The sequence below is a fragment of the Suncus etruscus genome, chromosome 12 (genome assembly GCF_024139225.1).
Source record: "Suncus etruscus isolate mSunEtr1 chromosome 12, mSunEtr1.pri.cur, whole genome shotgun sequence".
Taxonomy (NCBI): Eukaryota; Metazoa; Chordata; class Mammalia; order Eulipotyphla; family Soricidae; genus Suncus; species Suncus etruscus.
The window spans coordinates 94,270,673-94,284,433 of record NC_064859.1 but is presented as its reverse complement, the minus strand read 5'-3'; the positions used below and the strand labels follow the sequence as shown (position 1 = coordinate 94,284,433).

Genomic DNA, 13,761 nt, shown 5'->3' with positions numbered 1-13,761 from the left:
AAAATATTTCCTGGCTTCTAGCACAATACCTAACCTCATTGGTGCCTGGCAGGGTTAAACTTTGGTGCAAACAGTTAACATTATTCTGTGTTGCTCTAATAACAAGGAACCATCTAAAACTTTGAAAATCAGAAGGAAGAAGCAGCTGGTTAAACAAATTCTGAATGACAGCCAGTCCTGTATTAAAATAGTATTAAAATACTACAAGGCCATTTTTCAAAGCCACCTGTCGGGCTAGTATCCATTGCCCACAGCTCAGCCAAGCCAAAGTGAGTCTTTTCCAATTCCTTTCATTCCCACTTCTTTAAATATAATAATTAACAGGTAACATACCCTTGGGGAAAAGAATTAGCTCTAAATTTTATACAATTGCATCATTTTTCTATCATAAATTTTTATTTTTGCTTTTTTTTTTTTGAGGAGGTCTCGCTTGCTTGTGGTCAGGGCTGGCTCCTAGCTCTGTATTCAGGGACCACCTGGCTGGCTTGGGGAATTATATGGGGGTTCTGGAGACTAGAGTCAGGTCAGCCATAAGCAAGGCAAATACCCCACCTGCTATCCTATTACTCTAGCCCTAAATTCTTTTTTTAATGTTACAAAAGCATCAATTTACAATAAATTACCAAAAAATTACAAATACAAAAAAAATTACTAAAGATCTTCTATGACCAATCACACAAGCTGATGATGAGCTCATGAAGAAGTCCCAGCAGAGAAAGAAATGAGAAAAGTGAGTCTATAAAATGGAAACACTCCGAAGAAAACAGGCTAAAGAAAATACACACATACACTATACACAGGAATAGACCTGGAGCCTCAAGACTGAAGCTAGTCAGGCTAGGAGTGGGAGGTGCCAGCAGAACTGACCCTGAAACAACCAATAGTACTATAAACTCCTGGGAAGTTTTTGGGCAGTTAACGGTTGCTCCCACAAGCGTAGGTGCCAGCAAGAAGCTGTTCCAGAAAAGTTGGGACGTGCCACAATGTGAGAAAACCCACTGGGAAAACAAGGCAAGGGACCATGATTTGGGGAGGACCCTGCCTCCTGGCTGGTTTGGGGCACATTGCCTCTGGCCAGACAAAACAGAGACCACATTCACCCAGGAGAGGATTCCAGCCATGGGTAGATGGTCGACTGTCCATTCTTACCAATTCCGTGAGCCCCAGACTTGCACGTGTAATGAAGGAGTGTCATGTCTGTCAGTCCATCTCGATCATTCACATTGCAGCCTCTCTTCAGGATCTGTAGAATAGGACCCGGAGAGACAGGGCCAGGTGAAGGGCTACTGTGCCTTGTAGACGGCCAATCTCAGCTTGGTTCTTCCATCCTGTCCCCAGGCACCACATACAATCTCCATTGTTCCCTTACTACCACCACCATTACCACCAGCCAAGTCATACTTGGAGTGATCCTGGAGCACAGTGTCAGGAGTTAAGCCCCAAGCACTTCTGGGTCTGTCCCACAATGCAAAGCATAAAACCCAAAGAGTTTGCAGGGCCCAGGGAAGAAGAGAGGATTCCAACAAGGGGTCAGTAGATTCTAACCCAGGGTTGGGATTCCAGATCTGGCTTTTCTATTCCTTGCAGTTGGGGGGAGTGTTGGAGCAAAGGTTATGGGAATGTGATAGTTTAACTGGGGTCCATACATGAGACACACATGATCTACCACTGAAATTTGTCCACTGCTTCACAAAGTGTTTCACGTCTTTTTTAGGAGCGATTTTTAGGAGACAATACAGTGGGCAGGGCATTTGCCTTGCATGAAGCTAAGCCAGGTTCCATTCCCCAACATCACAAGAGGGTCTCCCTGGGCTCCACAAAGAGTGGGCCCTGACCATAGAGCCAGAAGTAAACCTTAAGTACAACCAGGTGGAGAGAGAGGTGAAAAAAGAGGAAGGAAGAAAGGGAGGGAAGGAAGAAAGAAAGGGAGGGAGGGAAGGAAGGAAGGAAGGAAGGAAGGAAGGAAGGAAGGAAGGAAGGAAGGAAGGAAGGAAGGAAGGAAGGAAGGAAGGAAGGAAGGAAGGAAGGAAGGAAGGAAGGAAGGAAGGAAGGAAGGAAGGAAGGAAGGAAGGAAGGAAGGAAGGAAGGAAGGAAGAGAAAGGAGGGAGATTTTAAATCTGCCCCCCAAAATAGTAATAATAACACTAAACTTCTTTTGAGGGTATTTCAGTACAAGCAGATACTCCAAGAAGATGAAAACTCCCTGTATCTAAAAAAAAAAAATCTAAGTGTAGACCTCAAGAAACCCAATTACTGTATTATCACTCCTGCAAAATAACTGCAAGCTTTTCAAATTCAGACTTAAGCAAAGACTTTTAGCAGATCACCTCCCAGAGTCTAGGTTAAAACGTGATGGCAGCTGAACCTTCTCCTGAAATGCAGTTCTTAAAGCTGGTCAAATGAATTCCTACAGTGTGTGGCTTGGTCAATGGTTGACCCCAGGCCTCCCTGTTGGAAGGAAGTTCTGGGTTTAATACCCACATAAAGAAATAAAAACTGGAAAAGTCCTGCCTCTTCCCAAGAGTCTAGAATGTCAGACCCAAAAGTACAAGGGAAGGGAGGAATGCATAGAACTAGATCAGAACTTCCAGAACTATCTGGAAGAAATGTCAAAGGTTTGTTCAAAGGTCTTGCAAGAGTTTCTGCCTTATCACCATGTCTCCAGTGACTTGGGGACAAAGTCTATGCCACCAGGCAACGCGAGGTCCACCATGAATGAGAATTGCTTACCTCGTTTCCAATAACATCGATGTTTTGCTGGACCTGAGGAACCCACTGCCTTAAAATGGCAAACAACTCTGATACTGAAGTCTGGGGGTCAAAGAGAATTTCCTGGCAGGATGTGTCATTGGGATCAAAGAAAGAAAACTCTGTTGGGAATAAAAAGGCACAAAGGGAGGTGATGAAGACCCATAAAATAAATGTATTGACAATAACAGACAAGCCGACAAGGAGTTGGTCTCTGATCTCTGAGCCCCAGCGGGGAACTTCTTTCCTTTATCTCAAGCATTTTCCAGGGGGAAGGGGCACCCCAAACCTCTACCATTCTCTTGCCTTGCGCCTCACCTCTCCCCTCTGAGACCTCTTCTGAACTCCAATTGTCCTGGTTTCAGACTTTTTTGTTTTGGGTTTTAGTTGTTTGTTGTTGTTTTGGGGGCACACCTGGAGACACTCTGGCGTTCCTCCTGGCAGGCTCAGGGAACCCTGGGATACCAAGCATCCAACCTGGGTCAGCAGTGTGTAAGGCAAACGCCCACTCTGCCAGAGCTCTGGCCCTCCAAATTTTGTTTGATTTTGGGCCACACCCAGCAGCATTCAGGGGTCACTGCTGATTCTGCACTCAGATATTACTCCTGGCCTATGGGATGCCAGGGATGGAACCTGGGTCAGCTGCATTCAAGGCAAACACCCTCCCTACTGTGCAATCACTCCTGCACTGACCTCTCTGCTTTGTCTCTCTGCTGCTTGGGAAGTCTGCAGGACTGTGGCCTGGGGCCTAGTGGGGCAGGTGTGACCCTTACTGTCTCTGAAGGAACCAGCCCTCACTGACTCCAATACACACAAAAAACACATTTTGTCTATTTCCTTTGAGTGGCTCCTCCTGTTGATGGATTGATTTTTCTTTATTGCTCTCTGGAAGCTTAAATGTTGCCTGCTGTTTCCTTTAGCTCACTGTGCGGGGAAACAGCAGTGCTTCTGCGTAGAGGCTCATCCAGCTTTACTCCTAACTCCACTGCTTACCAAACGCTAGAACTTGGGCAAATGACTTGTTTGCTCCATCCCTTATCCCTTTGTTTCTTCTTTGGTAAAGTGAGAAGAGCAATAGAACCTGCTTCGCCTGGCAGTTCTGAGGAGTCAATAAAGGCTCTGCAGATCAGAGTCCCAGAACCTAGTAATCGCTTAATATGAGTAGCATATTACTACTTTATGGGAAAGAGCTGCTGCTACGGTCAGTGCTGCCATTGGCAGTAAAAGCAATGATGGTTACACACTATAGAAAGATCATTACTGGCTCAGCACCACCCAGGTCCCTGCCATATTGGTCATTATTCTTGGTATAGAAGCTTTTTTGCTTTCTAGATCTTTGCTGCTCTCAAAGTGCGGTTCTTAGTAACAGGATGTGCATTATTGGGAGCTTGTTACAAAATCTATCTGGCTCTCAGTCTCTCACTGTCTCTGTCTCTGTCTATCTCTGTCCCTGTCTCTGTGTCTTTATCTCTCTCTGTCTCTCTCCCTCTCTCTCTCCTCTCCTCTCTCTCTCTCCTCTCCTCTCCTCTCCTCTCTTCTCTCTTCTCTCTTCTCTCTTCTCTCTCCTCTCTCCTCTCTCCTCTCTCCCCTCTCCCCTCTCCCCTCTCCCCTCTCCCCTCTCCCCTCTCCCCTCTCCCCTCTCCCCTCTCCCCTCTCCCCTCTCCCCTCTCTCTCTCTCTCTCTCTCTCTCTCTCTCTCTCTCTCTCTCTCTCTCTCTCTCTCTCTCTCTCTCTCTCTCTCTCTCTCTCCAATCCTCCCTTAATTTATCCTTCCCTGCCCCAATCCTCCCTCATCAGACTTGCTGGGTCAGACTCTACATGAAGTTTAACAAGCTCCCTAGACAGTCCCTCTCTGTGCCACTGCAAAAGAAATTCGGGTGCAGGTGAACAGGAGAATCATTCTGTGTGTCTCACCCCACAAAGGAATCCTGGTGGGCTTTGGATTCAAATTGCAATTATGCTAAGTATTCTTGGGGGGGAATTAAGCACGGAATGCTTTGAATACTTTCTTTCTTTTCACTCAGGAACATGAAGTGTCTCTAAATGTTCCCCAGCCTTCAGTGTTCTTTAAAGGTGCCTCATTAATCCGTTGGCACATTGCCTTGCTGAATTTGCACATGGCTCTGCTCCCCATTGTCCTTCAATTTTTTTTAATAGGAAATTGTGGTAAAATAAAAGGGAGAGTGACAGCAAAATAGCAAGAATATCTGCCAATACAATGAACAAATCTGAGCATTGCCTTTAGCTCTTGATCTTGGTTTTGAGGCCTTGTCTGGTGGTGGTGCTCAGGGATTACTCCTAGTTCTTTGCTCAGGGATCACTCTTGGAAAGGCTCAGGGGCCATACATGTTGTCAGGGATGGAATCCATGTTGACTATGTACCAGGCAAGTGCCTAATCTGCTCTCCTCTCTCTCTCTCTCTCTCTCTCTTTCTCTCTCTCTCTCCCCCTCTCTCTTCTCTCTCTTCTCTTCTCTTCTCTTCTCTCTCTCCTCTCTCTCTTCTCTTCTCTTCTCTCTCTCTCCTCTCTCTCTCTTCTCTTCTCTTCTCTTCTCTCTCTCTCCTCTCTCTCTCTCTCTCTCCCTCTTCCTCCCACCCCCTTTACTTTGAAAAGAAGTAAAATCTTAGAAAGCTGAAATTCCTCTCAGTCTCCTTTCTTGCTCTGTTTTCCTTGCCCCCCAAGGCAACCATCTTAAAATATGTATTTTGTAGAGGGTACCACTTTATGCTTCTATTATGTATGTATGTCCAGAAACAATAAATAGTACTATTTTGTGTGTTTATAGTTACATGTCAATGAAATTACAATTTTATTCATCAATCCATATGTATTTGAGACCTGTCCTTATGAGCTCATGACTGAAATCTAATTCATTTATTCATTGTAAAGGAATGCAGAGTTCATTCTATGAATATAACATGTTCAATCCATTCCTTTATGGAGATATTCCCATTTTCCTATTGTCTACCTTCATAATCAATGCTAGAATGATATTGGGTTTATTCCAGTATCAATTATATCACCTATAGACCTGTGATCAAGATTTTGGGCCGGAGAGATAGCATGGAGGTAGGGCATTTGCCTTGCATGCAGAATGGTGGTTCTAATCCCAGCATCCCATATGGTCCCCCAAGACTGCCAGGAACGATTTCTGAGCATAGAGCCAGGAGTGGCCCCTGAGCACTGCTGGGTGTGACCCAAAAACAAAACAAAAAAAAAGATTTTTATTTAAGTATATTGAGAAATTTCTAGTCATTTATTACTTTATAGTAAAGGGCTACATATATAATGCCTACAACAGTAGCTAAAAGTTTAGAGCAATTTAGGGCCAGAGCAAAGGCATGTAGCCTAACTGGATTTGATCCCTAGAATCCCATATGGTTCCTCAAGTACCGCCAAGAATGATTCCTGAGCACAGATCCAGGAGTGACTCCAGTGACTGCTGGGTATAACCCACAAGGCAAAAAAAAAATTAGACCAATTTTTGATGAATCCATAAGACCAAAAAATCCGGTTTCAGTTGGATTTTACAAAGAAACACAAATCAGTGTTCAAAAACCATCAAGGTACCTTCCATGCTGGACTGTGGCTTTTATCATCACTCGTTCTATTTGGGGGGGGCATACAGAAATTTTCTGCTGTCTCACAGGTGGGGTCAGATCTCATTCTGCTAATCATTCTGATTGTCAACTGACAGGCGACCACTTTGCTCTGATGTGTATCCTTGGTTTTTATACCTCTCTCAATTCTGCAGTTCTGAAGGAGGGACAATTATGTCTCCATTTCCTCACTTCGGGAAAAACAGACCAACAAAGAGAAAGAAAGACACCCCCTCCCCAGGATTACTCTCATAAGACACTAACCCACTGACCACCACCCCATCCTAAAGAGCTCTGGCTGGTCTCAGAGAGAAAACTTGACAACTATCACTGAGGAAGAAATCCAGCAAATGTCACCAGCAAGATACAAAGTGCATTTGGTCAAGGTTTTCCCTGCATAACTGATTTCACTCCATTTGAAGATAAACTCAGTCCATTTCTGTAAAAGCTGCCAATAGTTCCTTGGATCTAGACATAGATTTTATTGTAATACTTTCGATGATTGCAAGGTAAGCTGTTCCAGAATCTAAACCCACATAAATGGCATACTTGGAGATAAGCGATTGTTCAGATGAGTATGACTGAAAAGGCCAATTCTCAGTGCAATAATTTTACAGTTACTGATATTTAAAATGCCATTAACTCTAGCCACCCAAGACAATGTGAAATGACAGGCCAGCATTTTACCTGTAAAACTTAAGCTAAATTAGAAATAATAACACATCCCTCAAATGTAGCTCGTGGTTTTCTTTGATCAACCGGTTCCTAAAAATACAACTCTGGGGAAAGAAATCTAAATAGATTTAAAAAACTAGACAATGCCTAAATTTACATGCTTAGGAGGAAATTTCAACGAAGCAATTCAAATCAGAGCCAATTTCATTCTACATTCCAGGAGAGGGTTCACTCACCATCTGTGCTAAAATATGGGAGTCTTTTTTTTTATTTTCCGTTTTACTATATTTTATTTGTATACACACTGATCGTTATAATGGGAGGTAGCACAGAATCTGAATGTGGTTTCCTCTTCTACTGAAACACGCCTTGTTATACTGTCACCCAAGTTTGCATCTTTTCAGTAATGAGATTTGGTTTGTTCAACTGGGATTCTGGTATTCCAAGGACAGCAGGGCTTGGCACCCTGGCTAGTTCACAGGCCTTTTTTAAATCATTTTTCTTTTTAGTACACGGCATTTTAGCAAGTCAGTCTATTTAACCAAGATAAAGACATCAATAGCAGAAGAAAGCTAGATATCTCAGCACCATTCAATTCTAAAAATAATACCCTCTAAATACCCTCTAAATCCATCATGGTGCTTAAAATGAGCATTTTTACATAATACAAATGCTGACAGCAGAAATAAAGTGTTTAGCTTAAGAGGCAAAAAAAAGGCAATAAGCAATTGTATTTTGAAAAAAAATAAAGGAAAAACTAGCAACTTTATGAAAACTGTAGCAAGAGGATTTAGGAAAAACTAAGTACAAAAAGGCCCCAAAGACAAGAGGGTCAAATCACTGAGCACAGAAAATATACCTGGAGTGGCAGGGGAAATAGTACTGTGAGGAGGGCACTGGTCTTGCACACAGCCACTTCAGGTTCAATCCTCAGAACTCCATATAGTATCAGGAGTGGACCCTGAACACAGAGCTAGGAGAAGGCCCTGAACACTGCCAGGTGTGGCCTCAAACCCCACCAAATAAAAATAAAAAACCATATCTGACTATTTTAACCTACCACAATCCGAAGGCATTGGTGCTGCAGAAATAGAAAAGATAACTGGTGTGTCCGATCCTGGGAATAAAAACGGGTATCTTCCGATTAAAGACTGTCCTTCTAATGGAAAATCTGGAAGGTCCTCTATGGTCATCTTCTAGAAGGCCACCTTTAATGAGGAAAGAGGGAATATCGTTTATGGCTTTCAGCAACTTTGAACAATTCCCTTCTATCACACGAAGTCTATATTCCTTTATAATATATAATATATATTTTTTCCTATTGACAATTTTTTTCTTTATTTTTTTGTTTTTGTGGGCCATCTCTGGTAGTGCTTAGTGGTTACTCCTGGCTTTGTGCTCAGAAATACCTCCTGGCAGGCTCGGGGGATCATATGGGATGCTGGGAATCGAATCCAAGTCTGTCCTGGGTCTGCTGCATGTAAGGCAAACTCCCTACCACTATGTTGTCACTCCGGCCCATCCTATTGACAACTTGAACTTCAACCTTCAATGTCTTTTACAGAGGAAAGGGAGAACAAAAATCCATTCTTTTAGAAAATTTGTTAAAAGAAGGTACATAGTTTCTCAGTGCCTATTTTGTTTTGTTTGTTTTGTTTTGTTTTGTTTTGTTTTTGTCAGTAGGACATGTCATCTTTTTCTATATAAAGGCTTAAAAGCAACAATAAATTGATGCTTTTCCTAATAATGGGAAAGCACTTGTGAATGCTGTGCTTTTCTATATGGGATGACTCACTCCGCTCCAGCACAAGCAAGGTCACTTTGTCTTTAACTTCCTATATAACCGGGCACAGGCAAAGCATGACTGACATCTCAAGCCATGTGCTCATCACGAAAAAACAATCTGGTGTCAAAGCTGCTAGGTCTTTTCTGATACCCCAGAAAACTATGCTGAAAGAACATAAAATGATTCAAAAAATCTTAAATGCAAAGTTGCACTTCTTAAGAATGTTCTAACTCCATGGGTTTGTTCTAACCCGGCCTGAGATAAGAGTTAAGCCCGTAGAACCACATCACTTAGGACATGGACCGATAGCTCAGTGGTAGAGCATTTGCCTTGCACACAGCCAACCTGGGATAGACCTGGGTCCAATCATTGGTATTTCATACAGTCCCCCAACCACTGCCAGGAATGACCCCTGGGCACAGAGCCAGGAGTAATCCCTGAGCAATATCAGGTGTGGCCCCAAAACAAACACAAATAAAAACTGATTCAAGCAATTCTACATCTTCCAATTTGTATTGTATTAAATGTTAAGAGTGAAATATGATGGATCTCTATGTCTTTTCCTAAGCAGAAGTAATCTTATTATCAGATCAAAGCTAAATGATTTTGATTCATTCTGTTGAAAGAATAGACTCAGTACAAAGAGTCAATGATATTCTGCTAGATATTGTTCTATGTGCCGTATTACACTTGCTTCACAAATGCTGTATCATCTTAATCGACCTCCACCACCCTCCTCCACATTCTGACCTGGTTCCTTTCCAAATCCATCCGAGCTTTCTGACACTTGAAAGAACAAGAGAAAAGTAATAATCTTTCTCTTTCCTCTTAAAAGCACACTTACGTGAACTTGGTTATATTAAAGAACCAAATGCAGTGTTATCCTATCAAAGGCAATCAAAGCTAAAATGATGTGCCACTCGGTACTTAAAATTATTTTCATTAGGAGAAAATAAAATAACGAGATACTGACATCTATCACACAGCATCGCGATCTTCCTGAAAAAGTCACGTACTCCAACAAGATTTTTTTATTAATATCTTTATTTAAGCACCTTTATTACAAATATGATTGTAGTTGGGTTTCAGTCATGTAAAGAACACCCCCCCCCTTCACCCGTGCAACATTCCCACTACCAATGTCCCAAATCTCCCTCCTCCCCACCTGTACTCTAGACCGGCTTTCCACTTCCCTCATTCATTCACTTCACCAACAAGATCTTAAATCCCCTCAGCATTGAAGTCACCCGAGTTTCTCTTCACTGGCCCCTACTGGTGTGGCAGCCACACTGGAGGAAAAAGTCCAAGCAAAGTATGAATAAAACCACAGAGAAGAAATAAAGCCCAACACATGATCATCAAATAACCACTAGGTACAAACATCTTCTAGATGTTTCAGAAAACACAAAAATAAGGGCCAGAGGGATAGCACAGCAGGTAGGGCATTTGCCTTGCACTCAACTAACCTGGGTTCAATCCTCAGCATCCCACCCTAGCTAAACCAGGAGTAATTCCTAAGTACAGAGCCAGGAGTAACTCCTGAGCACTGTTGGGTGTGGCCCCCAAACCAAATCAAGAAAAGACAAAAATGAGTAACTGATAATCCCTGCTTCTTGGGTGGTTTTATAATCTACCAGAGGAACCAAAATAGCAATGACAGGAGCTGTAGGTGATGAAATAGATGGAACCTGCTCCAGGACTGGACAAGAACACTTGCTTTGGAAGCGTCCCAGAATCAGAACAGGAGCAGTGAAGGAAAACAGCCCTGAGACGGCTCCTGAGAGATGAGTCGGCAGGAAGTGGGCAGAACTCTTAAAAGGCAGAGAACTTTAAAGGAACAGCAGGCGGCCATTACATGGGGTATGAGTAGGAAAATAGTGATAGTAATGCTGTGAAGGTTTCCTTGAAGCTATACTCAGGGGTCTGTAAAATACCTAATCAAAGACAGGACCACAAAATTCCATCAGCACTGATGTATACAAAGAGAACATCCTGGATTTGGGTGACACTAGATCTTAGGAAAATTATTCTCAGTCTAATGATACTTTAGGACTCAGAGTCACGGTCACTTTTAATTAATTCTACGGCAAAATGTTTATATAAGATGGTTTCTCTTTCTGTGTTGGTTACATTTGAAAATTTTCCCAATGCAAAAACATCTCTTATAAGCTTTTATAAGCTAAGCATCTTTCATTTCTTTGTAGACTACTGAGATCTCCAAAGATAAAAGCCATAATTTTATACAAGTGCCACTTGTCACCAGTGCCTTAAGCCTGTTTAACAACCCATCCAAATCCTGAATTCAAAGTGGAAAGACAAGTCAACATAATATAGCCAGCAACATTAGTAATTGACTTGTTAACTTCTTCAGGCCCAGAGAAGGTCCTATAGTAACTGACTAAAAGTGAACTTTCTTATAAATTAACTGCAGTTTCCTTAAACCCATTTCCTTCCTGTTATTCAAAATAAAAACCTAACCTTCTACCATATGCCATCCTTCTCCTTCCCCCAACGAAACTCTACAAGCTTTACACAGAGTCTCAACTCCTTCTCTATAAACAATTTTAAGATCTCAAAATGTATGACGTGTTGAAATTTGATCCATCTTGGAGATTGCCTCTTGGAACTGATTGGCTCTAGTCCTACAATATCCCTGATTGCTTCAAGAAAACCTACGATTAAAACACACACACACACACACACACACACACACACACACGCACGCACGCACGCACACACGCCCTGGCTAACTGCAAATACATAAATAAATACATAAATGCAATAACTAGGACCAAATTCCAGAACCAAGACTTGATTCCTATCAAATCCTATTTCATCACCTCCAAATCAACTCTAAACCAAAGCAACTTTTCACATGACTGGATCTCTCACTTTTTGGGAATTCCTGCTCCACTGGCTCTAACTCAAAGCACAGAGAAGAGAGAAACTTGTAACCTTTTCAGAGCAGGGCAGGGATATGAATGTCCCACTAGGAAAGTCCCTGAGGCCAAGAGACCCTTGGCTTTATTCGAAGTAATGATTTAAAAAATGCATCTAACATGCACCCAAGCTGTTTGCACCCAAGTAGGAACCATGGGCCCTTTCCATTCAACCTCTGATGTTTTGTCCAGTGTCTTGGCTTTCATGAGATTCCCAAAGAGGTCAAACTAACCAGAAAGGCAAAACACTTCTTAAAATCTTTTTTTTTAAATTCACTGGACAGGTTTGTGCAATAAATACATAGCACTCAGTCAAGTTCTAGAGCCTGGCAAGAAGAGAAAAAAAATGCCTGCACTGGAGAAAGCTGTTGAGTCTGGACATTATCTGCTATTAGGGTTTCTTACTAAATCCTACACTGAGCAGAGCCAAAGTTAAAGGCAGAGATGGGAATGTAATTTTCCACCCATGTAAATCTCCACTGTATGTAAATTTCCATCGCATGTAAATTTCCACTGTCAACGGCAGCCAATGGGATTCGTCCAAGAAGTCTGCAATTGACAAGATACCTGGGACCAGGGCTGGAGAGATAGCATAGAGGTAGGACGTTTACCTTGCATACAGGAGGACGGTGATTCGAATCCCGGCATCCCATATGGTCCCCCAAGCCTGCCAGGAGCGATTTCTGAGCGTAGAGATTTCTGAGCGTAGAGCCTGGAGTGGCTCCTGGACTCTGCTGGTGTGACCCAACCACCCCCGCCCCCCCCCCCCAAAAAAAAAGATACTTGGGACCTAGAGCAGTAGAGTCTAGATTCTAGACAGGCTGAACGCCTCCCCAGGATAAATAACTCACTGAGCACAGAGCCAAGAGTAACCCTTGAGTGTCACCGGGTGTGGCCCAAAAACCAAATAAATAAATTAATTAATAAATAACTCACTTCTGTCCACAACCAAGTAACTGGTGTTGTATATAAAATGAAGTTAAAAAAAACTCAGTTCCTCCATTCCTTGAGCCCCCCCCCCCCAACAGCATCCAAAGAATCTCTCCCTGCTTGCACGGATTTCTTCTGCCTAGCACTGATGTGGCTGTCAAAACACTGTCAAACTCCAGCAGAGAAAAAGCAATCTACAGATGCCTGACACTATAAAAAGGCCAACACGACGCAAGTTCAGAGCAGCATGGTTAATTTTGTGCGTAATCCACAGGGACATTCAGCCCCAATTTCATCCAAATGTTTCTAAGACTTACGCAGGGAAAAAGGTCGCATCTATAAAACAGAATATATTTCAAAACTGAAGTTGTTACAAGCCAGGAGAGGACCCCCCATGAACAGCACTTTTTTTTTTATTTTATTTTATTTTGGTTTTTGGGCCACACCCGGTGATGCTCAGGGGTTACTCCTGGCTATGCGCTCAGAAATCGCTCCTGGCTTGGGGAACCATATGGGATGCCAGGGGATCGAACCATGGTCCATCCTAGGCTAGTACATACAAGCAGACGCCCTACCGCTTGTGCCACTGCTCCAGCCCCCATGAATAGCGCTTTTTAAAGTGCTTTGCTGTTGTAAACTGTGTCTGGGTTTGGGTAAACCCAAGCTCTGAAATAAATGCTCCAAATAAAATACCATCTGCCAACTTTTCTATGAAATAGAAATAAACAGTATTTATTACATTACAAGAGCCACGCTCGCAGCACAGGTGGTTCCAATCAAAAAGACTTTTAAAAGAAAAAAAATTAATTTAGTTACCGTGAAATTACAAAGACTTTTAAACGCTTTTTGGTGCTAGCAGTTAGGCACTCTGCATCTTAAAAGGATAAAAACATTTCCCATTCTCTGCTCTCCCTCCTTTAGTTATTAGAAGCCCTGCCCTGCGCGAACTTTTGCCATTTAGACGCTTCATTATTAAATGGGGCAAAAAGTTCACAAGTGAAAATATGAGAAAGTATATGGTGACTGTTTCTAAGAGGAAAGATATTTTTCACAGTATTAATTACTGAACTTTTACAAAGGCTTCAA

The 13,761-nt window shown here is 42.5% G+C and overlaps 1 protein-coding gene across 1 annotated transcript in view; it reads right to left on the bottom strand.

Moving 5' to 3' along the window:
- The window catches only part of CLIP4 (CAP-Gly domain containing linker protein family member 4), a 68,412-nt gene that overhangs the window by 53,287 nt on the left and 1,364 nt on the right, over positions 1-13,761 (bottom strand). The window contains exons 2-4 of the mRNA XM_049784235.1: positions 8,081-8,228; positions 2,731-2,870; positions 1,150-1,243 (exon numbers count right to left, since the gene is read on the bottom strand). Of these exons, the coding sequence (XP_049640192.1) occupies positions 1,150-1,243; positions 2,731-2,870; positions 8,081-8,213 (367 nt within the window). The 5' untranslated portion in view covers positions 8,214-8,228. The remainder of the gene's footprint in view (positions 1-1,149; positions 1,244-2,730; positions 2,871-8,080; positions 8,229-13,761) is intronic.